The 24,636-nt window shown below is 34.4% G+C and overlaps 3 protein-coding genes across 6 annotated transcripts; 2 read left to right on the forward strand and 1 right to left on the reverse strand.

The window, feature by feature from the left end:
- The first annotated feature begins 589 nt into the window (after positions 1–589).
- On the forward strand, positions 590–1,731 carry LOC110992936 (N-alpha-acetyltransferase 20). The gene is made up of 5 exons (XM_022258937.2): positions 590–761; positions 832–947; positions 1,036–1,165; positions 1,345–1,481; positions 1,630–1,731. The coding sequence occupies exons 1-5, from the start codon at positions 709–711 to the stop codon at positions 1,713–1,715; spliced, it is 522 nt and encodes a 173-aa protein (XP_022114629.1). The 5' UTR covers positions 590–708; the 3' UTR covers positions 1,716–1,731.
- A 223-nt stretch (positions 1,732–1,954) lies between these two features.
- On the reverse strand, positions 1,955–4,591 carry LOC110992934 (protein crooked neck). The gene is made up of 5 exons (XM_022258936.2): positions 4,406–4,591; positions 4,155–4,340; positions 3,971–4,086; positions 3,699–3,855; positions 1,955–3,592 (listed from the first exon to the last, which is right to left on the reverse strand). The coding sequence occupies exons 1-5, from the start codon at positions 4,442–4,444 to the stop codon at positions 1,973–1,975; spliced, it is 2,118 nt and encodes a 705-aa protein (XP_022114628.2). The 5' UTR covers positions 4,445–4,591; the 3' UTR covers positions 1,955–1,972.
- Positions 4,592–5,944: 1,353 nt separating this feature from the next.
- Positions 5,945–24,612, forward strand: LOC110992989. Of its 4 annotated transcripts, none has more exons than XM_022259027.2 (14): positions 5,945–11,947; positions 12,142–12,613; positions 13,181–13,284; positions 13,561–13,662; positions 13,913–13,991; positions 14,300–14,450; positions 14,803–15,011; positions 15,860–16,089; positions 16,812–16,944; positions 17,180–17,345; positions 18,530–18,715; positions 19,279–19,483; positions 22,142–22,251; positions 22,995–24,612. In XM_022259027.2, the coding sequence occupies exons 1-14, from the start codon at positions 6,339–6,341 to the stop codon at positions 23,264–23,266; spliced, it is 8,028 nt and encodes a 2,675-aa protein (XP_022114719.2). In that variant the 5' UTR covers positions 5,945–6,338; the 3' UTR covers positions 23,267–24,612. The 4 variants fall into 4 exon arrangements, with proteins under 4 accessions (XP_022114719.2, XP_022114720.2, XP_022114721.2 ...); XM_022259028.2 differs by lacking the exon at positions 22,142–22,251 and adding an exon at positions 20,501–20,563 and having other exon boundaries at positions 22,995–23,131; XM_022259029.2 differs by lacking the exon at positions 22,995–24,612 and adding an exon at positions 20,501–20,563 and having other exon boundaries at positions 22,142–22,247.
- The last annotated feature ends 24 nt before the right edge of the window (positions 24,613–24,636 follow it).

The following is a 24,636-nucleotide window of genomic DNA, read 5'->3' on the forward strand; positions in this document are numbered from 1 at the left end:
AGGGTCGTTTCTTGTATGCTATACAGTCTTCCGTTCCCAGGAAGCCGTGGTTTGCCAAATTGTCGCTTGGTAAAACTGCCACTTCTACTGTAATCCGTATGCGTCTGGGACATAACAGCCTTCCAGTTCATTTGCACAAACTTGGTATCGTAACTAGTACCGCCTGTGAGTGTGGCGAGAGTTATTCTGACTTGAATCATGTTTTCTTTTCTTGTCCTAAGTATGACCATTCTTCCTTATATACTTCTTTAGTTTCTCTGTCCGTTCCCCTTCCTACCAATATTTATTTACTTCTTCGAGATTTAAATCCCCTTGTATATAGTATTATAAGTATGTTTATTGTAAATAATAACATTAAACTATAATTTTGATTTTTTTCCATTATTAATTATTCTGATTTTTTGTAAATTTATGCGCTTTCAATTATTTATGTTATGTCGCGATTGGTTTCCTTAGTTTTTTCATTATGCATAAACTGTAAATAATTAAAACAACGAATTATAAAAATCCCATACTTGACGCTGGCTAATGCACAAACAGTGTTAGAGCCAAAGGGAAAAAAAAAAAAAAAAAAAATATGCTTATTTACTAATGCTCATCTTTATCGTAGAAGTAGATACTATTTAGTAATTTTTTATATATAGTTTCACCTACTTGTTTTTTTTAAACTACGTATCTAATAATTAATATTATTATAAATATTTTACCATGACTACTATCAGACCTTTTACCTGCGAAGACATGCTTAAATTTAATAATGTGTAAGTTTCACTATTTGTTAGAAACTATCCTTTACAGCCATGCGTATTTTATTATTTCAATAAATTTCAGTAATTTAGATCCGCTGACTGAAACATATGGCTTGTCCTTTTATACTCAGTATTTGGCTCATTGGCCTGAATTTTTTCAAGTAGCAGAGTCTCCGAGTGGAGAGATAATGGGATACAGTAAGGAATAGTTTTTGTATTCATATATGGTTTTTTACTATAAAAAATAAGTATTGTGTTTCGTTAATACCAGAAATGTTAATTCCAGTAATGGGAAAAGCTGAAGGACTTGGTGAGAATTGGCATGGTCATGTAACGGCATTAACTGTAAGCCCTGATTATAGAAGATTAGGTATTGCAGCTACATTAATGAACATTCTTGAGGATGTTTCAGAAAAGTAAGTGTCGTAATATTTTCCCATATCTACATTTATTTTGAAATAAAACTAAACTTCATGATATGGTGCAGATGCCCTTTGTCTATGATATATTAGATATGTGACTTGATTAATATAAAGTTAAAAAATATATGGTTATATTAATTATAATTTACAATTGCTAATAAATTTATTTTCAGAAAAAAAGCATACTTTGTGGATCTTTTTGTCAGAGTTAGTAACAAAGTAGCCATAAATATGTACAAAAATTTGGGGTATATTGTATATCGAACAGTGTTGGAATACTATTCTGGAGATCCTGATGAAGATGCCTATGGTAATTATAATAATACATTATTTACAACATTTATATTATGTTGTATGAATTCTAATCAATTATTGCCAGGCTAAATATGTTATCCACTCACTATGTTGCACTTGCGCACCACTGGGCAAATATTTTATTACATTTAATTTTATTACAGATATGAGGAAAGCATGTTCTAGAGATGTGCATAAAAAGTCAGTTATACCTTTATCACACCCAGTCAGACCAGAAGAAGTGGATTAAACTAAATTTGGGACTACTTTTGTGTTTCTTTACAAAATACAATTACTTTTTTTTTATTATTATAATTATATAAGGAATGAAATGGATTATGAAAAATAACATGTCTTACCTATCAAGATATCTACCTGGTTCCGATAAAAATTACATTTCTTTTGCATATTTTCATTTGGATTTTTTGCATTATGATAAGTTTTTTTTAATGAATGTAAGGAAAGATTGAATATAAATTAAACACAAGCTTAAACTTAAATTATAATTTAGTTGAATTCTTTTTCGGAAAGAGTTTTATTCTTGGAGCTGTGATCTCTAGATATTGCTTCTGGTTCACCCTCTTCAGTTGAACTATGGGAATCTTCATCTAGTGGTTCTGTGATTTCTTGTTGTTTACGCCACATTTTAGCAGCAGCAAGCAATTTGAGATTAGGTCTAACCATCTCATCCTCTGGGAAAATGTAATCAAACACTTCCTCCCACCCCTCTTCAACACCACTTTCACTAACAATTTTTTGCCTTTTCTTAACCCTTCTAGGCATTTTCGCCATTACTTTTTCAAGTTTAATGTCATCACCAATTTCTATTTCAAAGTCTTTCCAAGCTTCTAATAAGAGTACTCTTGCTTCTTTTTCCCCTGCACTCCTTAGACTATCATTAGCACGTTCATAAACACGTCTAGCTAATTCTACATTTATGTTGTCAGGATTTTCAGCGTGAAGTTCAAATTTTGCATAGGATAACCAAACCTTGACATGCACAGTTCTTTCCAAAAGTCTTTCATAAAGTTGCCTAGCCCTCTCTGTTTCACCTTGAGATACTTCAAAGTCTATGTAACTTTTCCATAATAATTCAGGCATATCTAGTCGTGGTTGACCAACAGCTATTTCATAAATAGCTCTTGCTCTGTCACTATCACCCAATAATGTTTCAAGTTCAGCAAACTTTATCCAAGTTATGCAATTCTCTGGTCCATACTCTAAAAACTTTTGGTAGAGAATTCTACATCTGTCAAATTCCCTAAGCTGGATCTCTAAATCAATGTAACCTCTGTAGAGTTTATCTCTAGGACATATACCTAATGCCATGCCCAAAGCTTTTCTTGCTTGTTTTAAATCTTTAGATCTGACTTCCAAGTGTGCATACATAAGCCAAATTTTCGAGAATGTAAATATTTTATGCGGGATTAATTCAAGGCAAGTTTTATACACTTGCCTTGCTCTGTCAACATCTTCAGCTTCTAACTCTTCATATAAGGCATAATTAATCCATAAGTAAATATAGCGCCTCCAAAATTGTTTGTCTTTTGTTGGTGGTACATTTGCAATAGCTCTTTCATATGTATCTCGAATGACATCAACATTACCCTCATTTTCTACAAGTCTGATATAATCAAACCATGCATCATAATTAGTGGGATTCTCAATTACTTCTTGTTCATACATATATTTCCTTTTATTCACTATAACATCTTCAATTCCAGATCTGTCACCATACTTCTTTTCATGTATAGTATAAGCTTTATACAGTTCTTTATTTCTATCTTTAGGAATGTGGTCCAAAGCATATTTATATATAACTCTAGCTCTGTCATGTTCTTTCTGATTCTCTTCAAACTTTGCAAATGCAATAAACAACCTTTCATCTAACTCTTCATCTCCAAAAAATTCTACAGCTCTTTCAAAGACTTTTCTAGCACTATTAATAAAACCATGATTTTCTTCAAATCTTGCATACTTAATCCAATTCTTAACGTCTGGGTGAACCATAACAAATCTCTCATAAATTTGTCTTGCTCTATCTAGTTCTTTGTACCGTAATTCAAAGTTGATGTAAGTTTGCCAAGCTTGTTCATCTGGCTGCCATTCAATCCATCGTTCAAAAACCTAAAATAGTAAATCATTTGATAGTATTAAAAAAAATATCTCACAGAAATGGTAAAATAATATACAATTTGTACATGCATTTGTAAATGGATGCTAAAATACTTACTTGTCTTGCACCAGCTACATTTTCAAGCATTTCTTCCATGTATGTGTACTTATACCAAAATTGTGACACCCTTGGTAGAATTGTCACTGCTCTATCCCATAAATTTCTGGCATGATTTACTTGTCGATTACGCATCTCCATTTCAGCATATTTCAACCTAAAAATTAATATCAAACTTACTTTTACAGGAGCTTAAAAGAGCAAGAACTATTAAAATGTTTTAACAAAACATTAAAGTAAAAACAAAGCTAACTTATTATAACATTTCTTACCACAAAGTAACATTTCTATGGTCCACATCCAAAGCTCTTTCATAAATCGACCGAGCTCTCTGAACTTGTTTCTGTGATTCTTCCCATTGTGCATATTTCAGCCAATTGCCTATAACCTATATAATTAAATAGTGATAAAGCATAGAAACCACAAATATATTATTTGTTAAGTTAGATTTCTTACCAATCTATTTTTTCTAATGTTATCTTCGAAAGCTTTTCGCTTTCGATGTTGATAGTCTCGAAGTTCCTCTGGATCCGATATTTTCTGTTTAGGTGGTGGTGGTAATATCTCTAAATCTCTTTCTTTAGCCTCACGTAGTAATTGCTCAGCAGTGATTTGTATTTCTGCTGGTGCTTTGTTTTTAACCTATAAAAAGAAATAATGTAAGAATGTACTGTGCAAAAACATGAATTAGTATTTGCAGAACCTACCTTTGCCACTTTGGGCATTTTTGCAGGCTTTCCTTCCATCGTTCAATAAAAAAGGGACACAAAAGCCGTTCGATAGATATTTACAAAATAGTTATTATTATGGTTCAGAACGACAACAAATTTAACACAGTTGACGATTTTTCCTCGTAGTAAGAATGAACCAATAACCAATGTGACCAGCTTTAAATTGGGGATCCTGCCCCGCTTAGGCAAGAAAACTGACAAATCCTGCCCAACATTTATGTACAAAATAATGCCAATATAATTTAAAATCATAGACACAGTATTTTTTGTAGTTTTATTTAATAATTGTACAGAAAGTTAAAAACTGAAGTAAAAATTATACATTCGTATTCGTATTCGCATCGTATTCTTCTTGACAATTCTTTATACATCGCTTTTGTCATTTCTTTAGTTGGCTGGAATGAAACGCAATCACCATGTTCACTAATGCCCTGTTTTCAAATCAGAAACAAAAGTATGTCTTCTCTTCTAATCCGACTAATCAGAAAAACAACTTACAAATAAAGATGTAATATTATCATAAACATTTTGCGCAACACTTTAAAGTTTATAATTGAATGAACTACACATTCAACTAGAGATGTTATAGGAAATCCCCGAACCAAAGGTCTTTGCGTTGCCAATGTTGCCATTGGAATTTTAAAATTCCTAGCTACTGCTTTTTCTTTTCTCGATACTACACCCTACTCTTTTTATAGACTATACTGCCAAATCTGCCAGCTTATATTGCTATAACTGCCAATTACTGCCAGATTTCTAAAACTGCCAGAGAGTAAAACCAAGGGCTAAATCTGCCAAAAAGGCAGGATCCTGCCACATATGGTCACACTGCCAATAACTATTACTATACTTAACCGTTGATTTTTTTTTCTAGTTAACTGTTTTTTTTTGTTGAGTTTATGGTCTGGTATCTAGACCTTTAGGCCATAGTTAACTGTTAAACCTCATTACCACAGATCAGTGATGCCAATTGCCAACTCCTATAATTTACTTTTTTGATGAAAGGGATGTGGTGATCCTTGTTTTTTTACCACAACCGTCATGCATAAGGAGGAGGGTACAACTATGTGTATCGTTTATTAATTTACATAGGACATTTATTTTGGGTCCGGGTCAAAATTGTCATTTTGTTAGTTACCCGTAGTCAGTTTTCGTTTGGCTAATAAATTGAACCATATCCGATTTTATTTGAAACCAAAACTTACAGTTTAGGCATTCGGCCTTTACGAGTAGGTTTAACTCAATGGCCAATCGAAAACCGACTATGGTAACCAACAAAATGTCTATTTTAGCCCGAAGCAAAACAACTGTCCTATGTAAATTAAAATACGATGTAATTGTAATTCTTCCTTATGAATTACGGTGTCATTAAAAAATAAAGGCTACATAATTTAGTTATTATTTGAAGTATCTTCTTATAATTCCTTCTCTTTCTGTCGTATGCATGTATTGTCATTTAATATATAATACTCTTTCTACGAGCTCAAATTTAATGTTATCTATGGACATCCATCATGCAGTTTACCAACACGAGTCACGACAATGGCCGAATTGTCCGAATAAGATATTTTTTTTTGGCTCATAGCTGAAACCTGCCATGTCTTTGGTTTTAAAAATGGCGTATACAAGCTTTTTGTTTGCCGGTTTACGCCATTGAATGAATATTTTTCAAGATTCTGTGTGTGCTCGAACGACCCTATTGCATCGTAATATGAAAAAACAGTACATGTGTAGATACAATATTCTGCACCATGGATTCGTGGACATATTTTCATAGCGTTATGGTGAATTAGAATGGTGCCTGTGGTTTGTCAAGCTCTCACGTCGTCAGGTTACCCGTATGTAACGTAAATATCATTCTACGGGAGTTTAATATTTCGAATATGTTAGCATCGACAAATACTAGATAATGGAGAGTTCTGAAGACGATGCGGGCACCGCAACAAGCGCTTCCCGCCGCGAATCGGCGCGGGAAAAGGATCTCGGACGCCTCGAAGACGTCGATGCAACTAGTAGTATTCAACAAGATACATCTGAACTCAGGACATCGTGTCAAACCCCCGCTATGTCTGAGGATAATTTCGATGGGGACAGCGTTCCTTCGCCATCGACACACGATGTCAACACTAGCACTGAGGCGATACTGGATATGATAGATGAGATTGTTGATGGGCCTGGTGCTCCGAAACGCTTACCTTTATTATTAGATACGGATGCTGAGAGTGCGCCTACCAGTTGTGAACAGCAAAATGAGCAAACTTTAAAATCTGCCTCTCCTGAACCTGAATTAAGTTTAAGCTCTACTTCTTTTAGAAAAAATCATAATTCAAATGTTGAAAATGTAGAAAGTGATACGAAGTGTACACCAAAAACTCAAAATGAAGACTTTTCCACTCAATCTATTCCCTGTGATAGTGTTAAAAATTCCCACACTGATGATGTAAACATAAACATTAAGCATCAAAATCCAGAGATTAGTGCAAATTCTAAACATGGTTTAATTGACAATTGTGAGAGTTCTGCCAGTGATAAATCTTGTTTAAATGAAGTGTCTGAAACTGATGCAAGAGTAAAATCAAATACTGAATCCATAGCCTGTGCTTCAACAGACATTGGTCAAAGTTCATCTACAGAAAATGTAACCGTGTGTGCCACAGTCACTGTACCGTCTGTTGAACCTTTATGTAGTAAAAGTATTTTAAGCTCAAATATTAGGAGTATTGAAAGAAATATTGTCTCCCCTATAAACATAGAGAATCATATTAACATTTCGGAAGTTCAACCAGAGTCTATTACATGTGCTTCAACTAACAATGTTGAAAATAGTAATGGTCAACTTATACAAAATGCAATTCACTGTTTACAAAAGGAAGTTGACAGAACTGAAATTCTGTCTAATTCATGTAGTATGTCGGGTGATGATAGACAGAGCTCTCAAATTGAAAGTGAAAGTTTAAAGTGTATAAACACAGTTACAAGCCCGAATATAGTATTGAAAGCAAGTATTTGTGAATCAAGTGACAAGGTAGAGAGTTCTTCTAATCTTGAAATATTAAGTACTGATCATACATCAAAATCTGTGGATTGTGGAATAGATGATAGTCCAATAAAACTTGATATTGAAAGCAGTAGAACTGAAACTAATAATTCGTCTAGTAAAAATGCTCCAGTTCTGGAACAGAGTAAAAGATCAGAGACAGAGCCCTCCTCTGCTTCAAATTTGGTTTCTAAAACATCTTATGACAACACATCTAATAATGAGTGTAGAAATGCTCAGGTTATAGAAAATTCAGAAACCTCACAGAATATCAAAAATATTTCCATGAATACTTCAAACTCAGAAGGTTTCACAATTGCTATAGATCCTGCAGTAACAAAAGCAGGTCTCTCACTTGAAACCCTAGAAGATAATATAAAAACTGTAGTAAGCAGTATCCAGCAACCCACCAGCTCAAAAAGCTTGACTGGCCCGTTGCCAAGTATTCTCTCCAGTGTTACTGAAGGAAGCATGGCAATAGAAATGGATGAAAGACATAAGTGTGTAACAACAAGTGACAAAAGGGACAAAGTTGTTGTTGAAAGTGCTGAGTCCACGTCTAGTGACTGTAGTGCAAGTGAAGTGAAATCTTATAGTGTAGAATCTATGACAAGAATACCGTTAAAAAGAAGGTTAGTGCGAACTGCTCTTACGCGGCCAGACTCAACAGTATCCTCCACAGTTGATTCAAGTGTAAATCCTCATACATCTGAACATTCAAGTGAGTGTATTAAGGATGTATCTAGTTCTTCAGATGCTGTAACTGCTGTACAGGATAGAGATAATACCGAAGAAATTAGAAGTGTCAGTGAAATAAGTATTTGCAAAGCAGAAACTTCTACAAGTCCCCAAAAGAAAATTAGACTTATTAGAAGAAAAAATGATCCTCAATTAAATAGTACCCAATTTGAGAATTTAATAAGAGAAAGCGAGGAATGTGGATCCACTTCATCATGCGAAGGTAAATTAACTGTAACAAAAGAACAAGTACCTTCTGTAAGTGTTTCAACACACATTAAAGAGAGTTTGGACTATATATCTTCTCCAGATATGACTAATAAGAGTCATTTAGAAAATTCTAATGATAGTCCAACCCCTTCAAGTTCTTTAAAGAACTCTGAAATAAGTAGCGATCTAGATAGTAAAGATTATGAAAGAGTTCCACCTTTAAAACTACATATACCCGAAAGATCAAGTTATAATGTTGAACTAAAAGAAGAAAAACTTGATGAATCAGAAAGAACTGTACCCAAGTTAACAATCAAAGTTAATAATACTCAATGTGAGAAACCAGATTTAAAATCTCCAATACCTAAACTAACCATAAAGCCTCTTAAAGTACCCATTTCAGAAGAAAGTGAAAGAAAATCTGAGGAAAAAGTATTTAAAGCTAATATTACTAAGTTGAATATTAAACCCATACTTAAGCCACCGGAAAAAATTAATGAAATTCATAGAAAATCTAGTAGTAGTGAAATATCAGAGTCTGAATACTCAGAAAATGATGACAGTACTAGCACGTCAGACCCACCGTCAGCCTCTGAACAAGGACCATTAGATGTTGTTCCAAAAGTCACTATTAAATTGGGTAAGCCAGGTACCGATTCTGAAGGTAAATTTTACACAGAGTCTAACATTCCAAAACTAACAATAAAAGGTATTCAAAGTAGTAATGAAGATGGGAGAGAATCACCCTCAAAATTAAAACTTGTTGTTTGTCAATCTGAAGAAAAACAGATGGAAAAAGTACCAAAATTGACAATTAAATCGGTAAGTATATTGGAAAGTCAACCCCTAAGTCCAAAATTAACTATTAAGCCATTAAAGCCACCTGATGGTCTAAATAGAGATATTATATCTGAAGATAATCCCCCCATACCCAAACTTATTATTTCAACTGATTCATCTAATTCGGATCAGAAAGATCAGAGCCATGTGCATAAAGTTACTATAAAACCTATTACAAAGCCTGATACTGAAGCTTTTAGCAAAACACCAAAAAAAACAATACCGGAAAATTTAGAAAACATACCTGTAATAACAAAATTAAATATTAAACCTATTATAAAGCCAGATAATAATTTAGAAGTATGTAATAAAATAGACGAAAAAGTTCCTATAGTCTCAAAAATAAATATTAAACCTTTAATAAAACCAATGGAGGTTGATTTTTCTAAAGAAGATAATATTCCTAAGGTAACTAAATTAAACATTAAACCGATTAAAAGTCCTGATGGCAACACATCTAGAGACACTGATAGTCAAGAAGTTACAATAGAGGAGACTAAACCTATAATTACAAAGCTAAATATTAAACCGATTTTAAAACCTGAAGATGAAGACATTTCTAAAGAATCTGAAAATCATTCATCTGAAAATTCTAGTGATGACAATAATGATAATATTCCTATTGTTACAAAAATTAATATTAAACCCATATGTAGACCAATTGAATTAGAAGAAACAGAACCAACAAAGGATGAAAATATCCCAATTGTTCCGAAACTTATTATCAAACCTCTAGTGAAGCCAGATCAGCCAGGACCTCAATCACCAAAAAAAGAGCGTACTAGTAGTCCAGATTTGAGAAACCAGAATATTCCAGTTGTCACTAAATTGAATATAAAACCTATAGTAAAACCAGATGAAAACCAACTAAAGCTTGAAGATTGTGAAGATGTTAAAAATCCTCCCCTGTTGATGAAAATTAATAGAAAAACTAAATCAGATTCTGGGAGTGATTCACAGTACCATATTGATAAAGGTATGGATCAGTATAATAATATTCATCATAATATACCAATTATTTCTAAATTAAATGTTAAGTCTAATTTTATAGAGTCAAAATCTGTTTGTAATGCACATGAATCTCTAGAACAAAGTAACTATGTTCCAAATGACAACCAGCATGATAAGCAAGACTTGGTATCAATAGGCACTCTAGGTGAAGTAAAACCAACTCCGGTTAGACAAGCCAACCAACAAGATTTGAAATTAAATCATAAAGGTGACATGGAAAATAATTTTGAAGAAACTTCTAATAGAGTACCATCAACAACTTTAACTAAAGAACTTAATGAAGGTAGCATGGATAGTAAAGGTTTTTCAGATAAAACTGACATTATATTTAATTATCAAATTAGCAACATTCAAAAACCTGTGATAGAAGAAGAAAAACAATTGACTCAAAGGCAAAAAACCCAACCTAGCAACACAAACTGTACTCTCCTTAAGAAATTATTGGAAAACCGCAAGTATGACAATAGTAGCTTGAATAATGATAATAGCCCTAATACATCAAACTCAACCTTGCCTATTCAAACAGGGCATACCCCATCAAATGACTGTTCCAAGCATGAAATTATTGATTTATGCAATCCAAATGATGATAAAAGAGAGTCTTCGCCTGCTCAGTTAAAGATCCGATCAATGCAAGATTTGTGTAATGAAGTAAGTGAAAGTGTTACAAAACCTCTAGAAATTTGTATTTCTGATAAAATAAACCAATGCTCTGACCAAGATTCACCAAGAATAATATTAAAGATTAATAAGACTGATCATGGTGCTTCTGCTAAAATTATTACTGATGAAATTATTAATAAAAACGACACTAAAGGTATTAGCACAACTGACAGTATGATGATGAACAAAAGAAGACCTATTTTACTTGGTAGAAAGAAGCAAGAATCGGAATCTGCTAATGTTTCTGAAGGCAAAAAATTAAGAAGCTCTAGAATTGTACACAGTCCAGAAAAATCTCCCTTTCCTAAAAAGAACACTGGAAAAAGGCCTTCAAACTTGGATTCTTCGAGTAGTCCACCATCACCTAAAGAAGCTGAACTTTCTGTTCTTGATTCAAAAAGACTGAAATTAGGACAACTTTTGTCCAGTAAAACATTGACAATTACTCCTGTCGTAGTATCTAAAACAGGTCCCATTACTCCAACAGATTCATTAGAGATTAGACAAGCGAAAATAAATCATTCCTTATTAAATAACGAAAATTGTTCTAAAAATGGTAGTTCAAAATTACATAACATTCTGTCAAACCTACAAGCAAAACAACAGCTTAAAGTGATGCCGTTAAATGATGTTCATTCGGAAAGAAAGCACAGTGAGAGTCCTGAATTAAAATCGGGTGGGACATCATTAGATAGTGACCCTAATATTCAAGTGGAAAGTGAACCTCAGAACTGTGACGAGATCAGAGACACTTTATTTCAAGAAAGCGCTGCAACCCGAGATTATAACATAACACCTGATCCATTATCTCAGGATCCACTCGAAGTAGGTACTTTGAAAGGATCTCCAGACATTACTGCGGAGGATGCTGAAAAGATCCCATCAATCGTAGAAATGACACCTCAACCTAAGAAACGTGGCCGTCCAAGAAAATTGCCTGTTTCAGAAGGAGCGAAACCTTTAGTTCTACCAACACCAGCACTAGAGGAGAGGCCCCAGCGATCATTACGCCTGTCAAGGTAAATAATGATTTATAACATTATTAGCCTCTTATTCGTAGATATAACTATCAGCCTCAAATAACTTTCTTCCTTTTCACTGTCGTGTTAGATACATGAATTGAAATTTTATCAAGCAGTTTCAAACCAAGATTTTAGCCAGTCCATCTAACATTTACAACAACACACCTAATAATGAGAATCTGTGCTTTCAGAGATCGACCAGTGCTCATCGTGAAACCGAGAGGCAGAGGCCGCGGGCGGGGTCGTCGGATGGATCCCGAGCTGACGCCATCGCAAGATGCTGGAGTGGTGGAGACCGCTAATAAATTCTTTGATGAAAAAACAGAGGAGATCGACCCGACCAGTTCTCGAATAAAGCTACCGCGAATGACGGAAGCATTGGACAAAATGCCTTCGTCATGTGCCACCCCGCTGACGAGTAGACGAAGGACTTCATCGTCGTCCACGAGCGATATGCCCTTCTACAACACGGACACTCCAGAGTTCAAAATGGTGGACACGTCTCTGCCGCGGATGGAGGATCCCTTCGCGAAGTCCCCAGAGATGTTGGGACGAGGAGGGCGCGGCGGGCGCGGCAGCCGAGGGCGGGGTAGGGCCACTCCTAGAACTCCCCGGGGCAGGGGAAGGGGCCGGGGAGGCGGAAGAGGCGCCATGTATATGAAGGTATGGATTTATCTATTCTAAGTTTTAGTCTAATACATAATCTGAAAATTCTAGACAATGAGATACTGTTGACAGCTGACCGTAGCCGTTAGACACTTCTAAACGTGCAATATTTAATTTTCAATTATATGCATTAGTAAATCTTGCTTATGTGAAAGACAATATTGTGTGCCTTATAGTTTACATGATCAACTTAATAAATATTCCTTTTATTGATTAAAATAATTATGATTAATCAATGCTATTACTAAATTGAATGAATTAGATTTCGTAGGTAACAAGCACTGGTCAGATATTCTTAAATATTATAGTTTTCCTCTATCTTCATACATCATATGTGCCACATTATATTATGGAATATAATATAATATGTATACAAACGGCATTGGGTTTTTTTGATCAATGTATCCATAAATTTTAAAAAACAAAGTAGCTTTTATAGTATAAGCATTACACATGCCTTAAACGTATCAACGACAATATATAATATATAAATAATTATTTCGGGTTGGCGATATTTTTAATCCAAGGTTGCGATTGTTTTGAGTGTTTAATTATATTTTTAAGGAAACAATGGGTATATACGGACGAGTCTGTGGTCCGGCTACAACCACTGTGCAACTCTTTGAAGAGGAAACCTGCATGATGGATGACAATGCCACACCTGCCAAGTGAGTAAATATAAAATTAATTATTTAAAAAAAATTGATTTGTCTGGAGTCGTATTTAATATATATAAAATAATGATAGTGAATATTAGAGTTTTCATAAAAAAATGCTGAGCCAAAATAAACTTTCACTCAATGTAATCTGTCCCTTTTCACCAATGCAAAATAACAGTTTGATAGACACAGAAAACAACACCAGCACTCAAGGAGAAGGCCCACTTCGATAGATGCTTTTGTTAAAGTTGTTTTGAAATTTGATAAATAATCTTTATATTTCAGACCCTCACATTTACTCGACGAAGACTCTCAGAGCTCAGTGAAGAGCTCAACAAACGAAAGCAGCAAAACAAAGAAGTCAAAGTTTGCTGATCTTTTTGACAGGTATTGTTGCATTTTTATGTCTTGTATTATGATGTATGTAGCCCTATTCAAATAGACGAATATATAGGAGACTTGAATAAATTTATTATTATTTTTATTTATTTGTTTGTTGCATTAATATAATAATAATTGTATATAATTAAATCTCTTAGTGCCAACAATAAGTAATATGGATTAATAATTAGCTAAAAGTTAATACTATTATTAGATTTTTTCTAAAAGATTTTAATCATGATAGTATTGTTTCCAGCAATAAAGTGTGGTCGGCGTCAGATGTCAAAGAGTATACCTGGCCGCCACCTGAAAACAGAGATGCGTCAGAGCAACAGGTAAGCTACGATTTTTTTTTTACAATATTAATATGGGTAAATATCTATTACTTATAACTATTATTGTCATCAGTTCTTAAATAAAAATGTAATGCAATATGATTTATTGAAAGCCTTTTTGTTTCACAATGTAATTTTGATGTATAAAAAGGTTCAATTATTGATTTTTGTTCACTTTTTCTATTTGTTAGGTTGAAATGGTTTGGGTTCCAATATATTATAAGAACTGTGTTAATCTTGACAATTGTTTGAATCAACATCAAATATATTCAGATCTTGTTATATATATGTTATTGAATGTTTTGCAGGTCATGATGATACAAGAGCAAGTAGCCATGTTCCTTGGAGTGAAGAGTTTCAAACGACGTTACCCGGAGTTGAAGCGACGTGCCATTACGGCTGCAGAAAAGGATTATGTCCTCAGCAAAGGGATTGTCACTGAGGCCCTTTGTGATTTAGGTAAGTTTGGTGATTGGTCACCTTCTGTAGTAAAACAATTGTTGTCTTGCCGGTGCCATCGTCACTGAGCAATAAATTTAATATTTTGGAGACGCTCCTGCTATTTTGTCTAAGTAACATTATGTAAAATATATTTAGATTTTCTTTTTTAATTACAATTTTTTTAAGTTAAAGAATGAATATAAAAGTAATGACTGTAGTCGAATGAGGCCAGTGTTATATAAAATTAAATAACTCAATTTTAATGAAGGAAATATAGAAACTATTTATACATAATAATTGATTTAGTATCTCGCTTGAAATCATTTCATATAGGAATATAAATATATAAAAATACGGTTTTGTAATCTAGGAATAACGGCGGTAGACGCAAGTGAAGTGCTCGACATAATGCTGTCGGACTACCCTCACAAATACGAAGAATACAGATCGTACCAGCGAGAGAAGCAGCTGTCTGATCCTACTCCGGAGCCAGTGGCCAAAGAATCTAGAGAGATCAGGATGGACAGGGCCAGTGATAAACCGGAACCACCAAAAGTCGACCCGGAGAAAACTAGACTGGTATGTGAAACAAATATGTTTGTTAACAATAATCATTTATATATTCAATTTGCTGATAATAAGTAGTTTAGAACAACATACTGGTTATATTCAATCAAATGTTTCGGGTTTTATCGAACGATGACAACAATTATCAGGACATTGATCTTTTCGACCTCAAAAAGAGAGATGTCAAGAAGTACTTGAAGAAGTGGGAAGACTCTGATTTTGTTTAAGTAGTAGTTTTAAATTTTAAGTATTATTTGTTGTTTTAAATTTTAAATTTCAGTTTACTTTTGTTTTTTTTTAATGTATCTTTATCTATTAAATGCATTTGCATGTTTTCTGTTTTTTATACATAAATTGTTTATCTATGCGATCTGTTTTGGCTTTCTGTATTGTCTTAGATAATAGATTAAGTGGCTGTTAGATTACTTATAATTAAATAAATAAACAAACGTCCCGGCTGAATTCTATTGTAGTAGGTACTTAATAACAACAACAAAATATATGTAGTCCCTTCGATGTAATTATATAAGCTATGTAATTAGTCACATAAGAACTTGTGATGCAAATCTCATAAAAATAAGCTCATTGGATTCGTTATTTGGTCAAAATGTTTTAAAAAGTTCAACTATTGAGATTCAATAATAAGATACTGTACTGTTAATATGCCTGAATGGTTGACGCACATGACACGCACATTCGATTCCCGGGCGGAAAATAACTCATGTTTAATTAAACAAATTTTAAAATTTCCTAAAAAAATTAAAATAGATTTTGCCTAAAAAAGCTTTTAAATTATATTCAACAAAAATATTTTATAAGCTAAAAATCTAGTACAATTAAAAAAAAAATATATTTTATAGATTATGGCCGCAGCCGCTATCGCATCAGCGAGTGAATGGAACACTCGTATGAACGCGTTGAGACGACCAGCCTGCGTGGACCTTCAGAGTCTTACAATACAACGGCGAAGGGCTCCAACGCCCTCTAACCCCCAAATAAGGGTTACGCCGCCCCATGGATTTTACCCCCACGCGTTATTGCCCGGACAGTATCAGCATACTTACAGGGCGTATACGTCCGAGCAACTGCGGTTAGTATTTCTTTTTTCACCCACATATTAGAAAAAAAATCGGTTGTCTGTAATGTCGGTTTACTGACGATAGTTGAACGTGACGTCATAAGAAAATACTGGAATGGTTGCACTTTAAAAAAAAAATATTTGTTTGAAAAATATTTTGTATGGATATAGAGAAGGAGGTAAATGGAAATCACAATTGAATTCATCAAGTTCATTTATTTGTACGTATAAATACAATTATGTCAATTTTTTAACGAACGAACGCGGAGGCCGTTTGTGCGTCTTTGTCGCTCGTTCCGCGCTCTCGCTTGCACTAAATGGAACGCCTCAGAGCGAGGTAACGCCGCATGCATCGTGTTTTTTCGTGCGTGCAGCCGACTCCATCGAATTATAAGACGTTGTCATGTCAAAAAATAATGTGACGAAATTTATAACAATTTTTCTGTCTAGAGACGTAATTATAACTCGCCGTTAAATTACTTTTAGTAGAGCACCGCACTTAATAAAATGAATACATTCACTAACAAAATAAAATGTATGTATAGACTCAGATTACAGGTAATGAGATTGAATATTTTGTAAAAGTTTTTGACATTCATAAGCATGCCTTAAGTCGCATCTAAACTCAATAAATAAATTTTGATTTGAAAATTTTGATTTGTTTTGAATAATGTGCCCGGCCAAAAAGGTTTGTTATCTCTGACATGTCAAAATATGTTGTGATCGGTTTCCAGCTATTTCCCGCTGAACACAGTGGTGGCGGCCCCTCCCGCGCCTCCTTCACCTCAGGTGTCCAGCTCTGAGTCGGAGCCCGACTGGTCCCATGCCTCTTCCTCTGACAGCGAAGACACGCATAGGATGCATAAGGTACGTATGATTAAGCTGAAACTGTATTTTACTTTATAATATATGGCTTTATATTTTTATAAAAACAGTTTTTTTATTCATATTACAAACCAGTATATAAAAACTAGTTCTTTTGCTTCCATACCTAGCCATAAGATAAGTCTAATCTTATCTAAGTGTAATCTTTGTCTAACACACATTTAGGTTGGAATTTTTTTTGATACTTGGAATAATCATAAAATACATATACTTACAGCGTAAAAAACTAACGAAAGTGAAGCGTAGCAGCGAAACAGAAGTGAATCCTCCCCGAGTAGAGGAACCGGAAGTGGACACATGTCGCACTTGCAAGCTGCGACTTGAAGCCAACCGGAAGACGACGCATGAGCGTTTCCTTGTATGCGCTACTTGCAATGCTAAATGTGAGTTTATTTTCATTTTTAAATACATTTTTAAAGTACGTATACCAATATATACAGGCGCTATGTCAGAGTCACAAATTTTCATCATTTCTAAAAGGCAAGTAGGTGATCAAACTTCTATGCCTGACACACCTGCCGCCGTTAAAAGGCCGGAAGCGCACTTTTTTTCTCTCAAGCCCTCTGGCATTGAGAATGTCCATGGGCGGCAGTATCACTTAACATCAGGAGAGCCTCCTGCCCGTTTGCCCCTGTTCTATAAAAACGACTTTTTGTGTCTAGGCCATGCCAGTTTTCGCACGATATTTTTCGTTACCGTACGAGCTAGTGTAAAATCCACACATAGATAGTCCATTGTTGTACAGCAGGGGATACGTACAACCCCAGGAATTCGTACGTTCGAACAAACTAGGCCAACACTGCTACCATATATTTCTGTATAGTATATTTAATTAGCTTATTTATAATAGTACCATTCTTTTGTAGAAACAATCAGTTTTATTAAACTAAGCTCTGTAGATAGAGCTGATTATTATTAATACATAAATTTATTAATTATTCATAGATAAAAGGCGGAGAAAAATACAGGGTCACTAATAAGTAGCCTAAATTGTTAAGAGACATTAAAAAAAGAACTATGAATGTTCAAAGATTCAAAAGGCTTGTGTGGTTTTATGAAACCACGGTAGACGTGAAACTTTTTTTGCATTACACACATTTAACTAAAAAAATTGGAATAATATTCCATTAAGGGTTTAAAAATCGCTTTACTAATCCTAATTTTATACTTGGAAAATTGGAATGGTAATGGGAAATAAAAAAAAACCATTTTAATAATAATTAACAATATTTACATAAAACACTGACAGTAACAAAAAGCGTGGAGCACTGGCACAAATTAATAATAGTCTATACACTACACGGTCAGCTTCTATGACCAGCGCCTTTCACTTTATCCCTACTCCGCGGCCGACCGTCACGCGACATTCGCCACACAGACCAAAGAGTTTGAGATGATGTAATAAAAGTTTCACTTTAATAGTATTTAATGAAATGAGTTGTTATTCGAGTCTATTTTATTGAAATTTTCTATATTTTGTGTCCTAACTATAATCTCTATTAATTCTGAACCGTGTCACATGGTAATAGAATATAGAAATAAAAAAAACAATGAATAATATCCCCAGTACATCCGGGCTGCGTGGATCTCTCCCCGGACACGATCCGCAAATGTCGCGAGTACGCGTGGCAGTGCGCCGAGTGCAAGACGTGTTGCACGTGCTCGAGGCCCGCAGACGCCAAGATGATGTTCTGCGACCTCTGCGACAGAGGGCACCACCTCTACTGCTTGGGACTGCAGCGGGTGCCTGATGGTAAGGAACATTAAAAACGTTGCTTTTTTTGTTTGTCTATTTAACTCTCAACATCTAATTAAAAGATTTTAATTGTATTGAGTATACGCGGTGAATATATAAAAAATGTTGCAAGAATGGGATTTTGTATGTAACTTTTTGATTTATTAACGAAATTAATGATTGCTTAAAATTGCTGTTTGAAATATATTTTTGATTTTGATTTGTAATTTTGTTTTTGGGGTAAAATATAGCTTTCCTGAAAGTAGTTTTAGTTTGTTTTATTCTAACTGAAGTTTATAGGGTTAAACTAAGTGGAGTGGGAATCACGAACATTAACTTTAGTTAATAAACGTTTAGATTTTTAATGAATGCATAATTTTTTTCATATATAACCCGCAAGTATAATATTCTTACTATGTCCTTTAATACTGAAGATACTATGAGACGGATATCCATCTATAACATTCCTATTTAACTAAGTTATATAATATAGTTAGTTACATATATATAATCTAAGTAAAAAAAATCTATATTATATCTACTATTCATACATACTTATTTACTTATACTACGATTTGTAGGTCGATGGCACTGCGCGGAATGCGCAATTTGTAAATCTTGCGGCGGGCGTTCTCCCAGCGGGCCCCAGGCGCCAGGGTCAGACCCCGCCTCGGGGCCCCAGGGCTCATTGACGGAGCCAGGAGGGCCCCACTGGCACCACCAGACACGGCGGGGCCCTGGTGGACATAAGGTCTACTCGCATTCGCTCTGCACTCCCTGTGCCAGGTCAGTATCTTCATGATTCACTTAATTATTGTGTGGATATATTTTTGTAAAACAAAACAGTTAAAATGTGATCGTAATACATTGGCGTTTAAATTTAACTGTTGGATTCCTAGGATTTTGTATTGTTAGGAACTTTATAGATAAATGAAAAATAATAGGATAGAATAGAGGATTAAAATATTTATTATATTTTTGAAATATATCAGTTTAGATTTATAATTTTAAGATTTTCCTCCCTTACATTTGATATTTATTCTATCTAATGCTAAAAGTGTGTGGTTAACTTAAATAGGACATTTTACTTATACATAGATTGGAAAATATGGTAATACATAGATGTTTATGCTTCATTGTATTGAGACAGTTATTAAGAGTTAAAATTTCAAATAAGTTTTGAATAGTTTTTATTTTTATAGTTTTAAAGCGATTTATATTTTTAAATATATTAGAATAAAACGTATAACGATTTTTATTCGTTGTTAAAAAAAACTATTAACACAACTATGTTAATTTTGTTGCAATCTTCATAATTTGTACAGTACAGATAATTTTTATACTAAGATAAGATAGAGATTTATTTTATATTTACGGAATTCAATCTTAATTAAGTATTAAACTTTTTAATAATTTACAAAACCAAGGAAAATATTTTATCATGTAGTTTACCTATATCCTTAGTACATCCTTGTATATATTTCTAAACGAAAATACAATTTTACCGGATTAAAATACGTTTATTTTTTAATTAATTAAAAAAAATACTGTCCTGATACACTATTACGGATCAATTGAGTCATCCAAACAATTAAGTCTATAAATAAACGCGATTTATTCCGGTATCCGATTATGATTCTCGCGAAATTAATTATACCTTTGCCCACTTGAAATGAGCACAATTCTAAAAGACCTACTTCAGTAATTGTATTAAGAGCCACAAATTTAATAATTCAGCGAAAATCGATGAATTTATCTTTTAAATGGCGTTATATTAAATGATAATTTAAAATTGTTTTCAAGTAAAACCAAGAGGGGAAAAGCCAACCCATAGTGTTACCGAAGTTACGAGGAACGATGTAAAAAGTACATAATTTTGTTTTAAATCGAAATGATTTATGTGTTAACTGGTCTGCTAGTCATTGTGTCATCTCATTGTTTGGTGTCGACTAACACGAGGGCCTAGTGCGAGTTGACGTTTCACGTTTGTTCAACGATTAAAAACTCTTTTACCTAAAGGAGAACTTGTGTTTCTGTGTCTGTATATGAGCCGAGGTTAATAGGGATATAGAAAAGGAAAACTATTTAAAATCAGATTCGCTATCCCCACGTTTGTAATATTTTCATACAAACGCGATACGTTTGTTTTGTCTATGGTAGCTTAGTATCCGATTTCACGTATATACAAAAGTAAAGCCTAATTACTGATTAATATTACTTAAAGTTGTATCAAATAATACAATAAAGTGAGCTGCTTTGCTATGAAACGACAAATATTCAAATACAAGTAAACCAGATATGAAATCGGATATATTTAGGCGTTGAAATCGTCTCTAACAAACGATAGTTTCATTACGCGTCAACTCGCACTAGATATATTTTTTCACTATCGACATTCGCTTTACTTTCGTAGCATTGACCCCGCATTTTCGGAAACGTCTAAGCACAGTCCCTTGCCGTTCTAATTCTACTAAATAATGCCTAACCGCCTTTTATATTTTTCTCTAACAAAAGGTGAAAACAATAATCTGCAACAAAATACATATTTTGAATGTTGGTGTGCACAGACTCTGATACCTTTTGTTACAGATAAATCAGTTATTTGTTTTTAGTAGTAATTATTTGGTAGAATAAGACTTTATCGTAAGTTGCATGTTACTCATCTGGAATCTGTCTCATATTTTCATTATTGATTTGTTCTATAAGATTTGGCTGGTTATTTGCGAAATTAATTGTGATTTAATTTAGAATCTTTAACAGCCTTAAACTCTTGCGGTACTGGTTGATTGAAGATTCTTTGAAGTCTATTCTTTTCTTTGAAAAACAAAAGTTTTATTTATCATAATTAGTTATGCAATGGACATAATTATAATATTACATATCACAATGTGTTTTGTGTTATATTGAATAGGTCGATTAAAATAATTCGATTATCATCAGTTAAATGTTTATTCTTTCTAGTTTTTTTTTACTTTTATTACTTATTCTTAGGGAAAACTCAAAATTTTAGGTTTCGTTTTGGCCCCGATTCGACAACTAGGATCATCTTCAGTGTTCACTAACACGGGCGTTCATCATATCCATAATGCTAACTAACATCACTTTGTTACTTTCCTATCCACTCCTAATTAATTTATCTTTTTATTTCCCATATAAATTGCACCATGCAACCGCATAATAAAAAACATATTCCTTTCTTATCTATACTTATTTTAAAGGTATTTATGGTTTCTAAATTTTATTTAAAAAAAATTGAGATGGTTTACTTAGCACCTCTAACTTCAATTCACAAGCACGAAATTCTTCGCTACCACCTAACGCTTCGTCATATTACAACATACGAAGGAAAGTAACAAAGTGTGTGCGCGCGTATACTAATGGCGTGTTTTTGTTCCGGTGTTGCGTGCGTGTGGTCCGTATTGTGCGTGCACGTATACGTTATAGAGCGTACCGCATTGGGCGCTACTGCCCGCTCTGTGAGCGCTCCTTCATCGGGCCCAAGGGGACCATGCAGCTCGTCATTTGTAAGCTCTGCGATAGGCAACTGCATCAAGGTACGACACCGAAACTAGACCGCATACGCTTTATCCCACCTCACCTCGCTGTAACCATTGCTTGAACGACAGACGCTCGTCAAAACTGAGAGTTTGATTTCTATAGCTTTCACTTTTGATGGCGATTTCCCTAACTTGTGCTTGATCCGATGACTCTTTGTCCAGTATCTTTAATACTAACGGTTGTCGCACGTTACATGAATAATAATTCCAGTGAAGAAAGTGAATGCAATCAAGATGCCTGAAACTAACAAAAGAACGACGGATCCAATTTATAAGAAAATTGTATTCGCCCGTTTGATGCCTGCAGCATTGTGCATGTGCAAGTGTCTATGGAGCTTGTTAACCAATTTTCGCTTTTTATGTACCGCTCTCATAATTTCCATTAACATTTCATTTAAGCGTAAAAAAGCATTGAAATAATTATAAATATCCTGATACATAGGAGCTTCAACGTTAATGTTAGTTGTGTTTAGACAAGTGTCAGTGAAAGCATGATTATTATAAGAATCTGCCTCGTGCATAGGCAAAGCTAAAAACTGAAAGCGATGTACTCAAATAGATAGCGGTTTGTGTGTGTCTTGCGTGTGTTTCAATTGGCAGTGTATTCATTCACGTTACCTTGCAGATCAGGCATTATCTCAGTCTCACTAAAACCATAATAATAATTGAAAATTATCTGCAAGGTTCCTGTGAATATTGCACTGCCATACCTAGATATAAATGTTATGCGTTGGTCGCAGATTGCGTTAAGCAAACGGTGTCGAGCCTAAACGTGTTGGACTACACCTGCGGCGAGTGCCGTCGCGGCGGGATCACGTCCCGCGCCGCCGCCGTTCGCCTCGCGCCGCGGACTATCGCCACTCTGTTCATGGCCAAGCGCCGCTTCAACAAGTACGCCCATCGGCAGTACATGGAGAAGTGCAAAGGCCAGAGCAAGGACTCCTGCCCCGACAGGAACGAGGACGACTCTGACAACGATTTAGGCGACACTCTCCCCGACGACGGCGACTGAACGGACGTTAAGTGACTTCAGTGCGCCGGTGTATAGACAGTGTATCATAGTGACGTAGTATCTTATTCGCTTCGGTAATACGGTTGTAAGTTGCATAAATCTGATTATACTTTTTATTAATAGCGCCCTAGGGCGGTTAATCGTAACGTTAGCGGTAGTGAAAGGTCACTAACATATATGTACAGTAATTTAATACTAACTTCACTATGGGTAGCTGGGCAATCATACTATTTTTAATATTAATAGTTTTCTAATGTTCGCTGCAAGTGTATCTCTTAGCGGATGAGATTGTGTGCCGTTATTTTGTTATGAACCGAATATGTGTAACCTTTCCGCGAACGAATCTGTAAAAATCTGCCTTTACGCATTTGTTGTCGAATCGAAATACAAAATGGTGGACGAGACAGTGTGCAGTGAGTATTTTTTTAACTTTTCTTTTCATCATTAAGGTATTTATTTTAGTTATACATTGTGGATACATCTGTATACAAACATTTAGCCGAGAAAATAATTATAAGTTGGCCGCTATTATTAGTTACTGTGATTTACGGAATTTATTATTTTTTAATTGATTTTGAAATTGATCCCACTCATTACTCAGTTAAGTTTTACAAAACGCTGTTTTAAAAGTATATAGACTTTAACGTAGTTTCTTTGTTTAGATTAATAGGGGTGAGTAATTATAGTTTTTTTCGTACAGTGTCGATTTTTATTTTAAGCTTAGCGTATCGTTCCAATGTAAAGCACTCTCAGAGACAAATATAAGCATAAGATAAAGTGCTGACGGTGGAGATATATTATTTGTTAGATTTTGTGTTTCTTTAGTACGAACACCGTGAAATTCGAGATCTGTTTAACTTTTTGGTTTAGTGAGCACTTTGTCTCGCTTACAAGTACAAAACATAGGCTTACTTTCCGGGCCCAGATTATATTTATCGCGTTCAGGGCACGGCTTCAACGCACTGATCGAAATATACGTAAGGTCATTCTCCTGTACTTATGTCCCTCAGCTGTCGCCGTTTCTGCTGCGTGAAATCCTCCCAATGTATTATACTTTGTATTAGATTCATAGATCAGATAACTAATACAGATAAGCGTAATTGTATAATGTTTAGTTATAGTTGCTTTCGTTATTAATCAATATTTTAGTATCAAAAATCAGAATCATGTAATTTTTATACGACATGAATCGTCCGGCGAACGCCGTTTGTATTTGAACAGAATAAGACTTACTTGTAAGAGAAATAATTAAAGTTTATGTCTACTTAATGCAAGTGTAAACGTTCTAGAAATCTCGCACTGTTCGGTCAATTTTGTAAAAAAATAAAGTAAATTTTAATTTGAAATTTGTTTTATTTGGGGCTCCGGGG

Source organism: Pieris rapae, chromosome 6 (genome assembly GCF_905147795.1).
Source record: "Pieris rapae chromosome 6, ilPieRapa1.1, whole genome shotgun sequence".
NCBI lineage: Eukaryota > Metazoa > Arthropoda > Insecta > Lepidoptera > Pieridae > Pieris > Pieris rapae.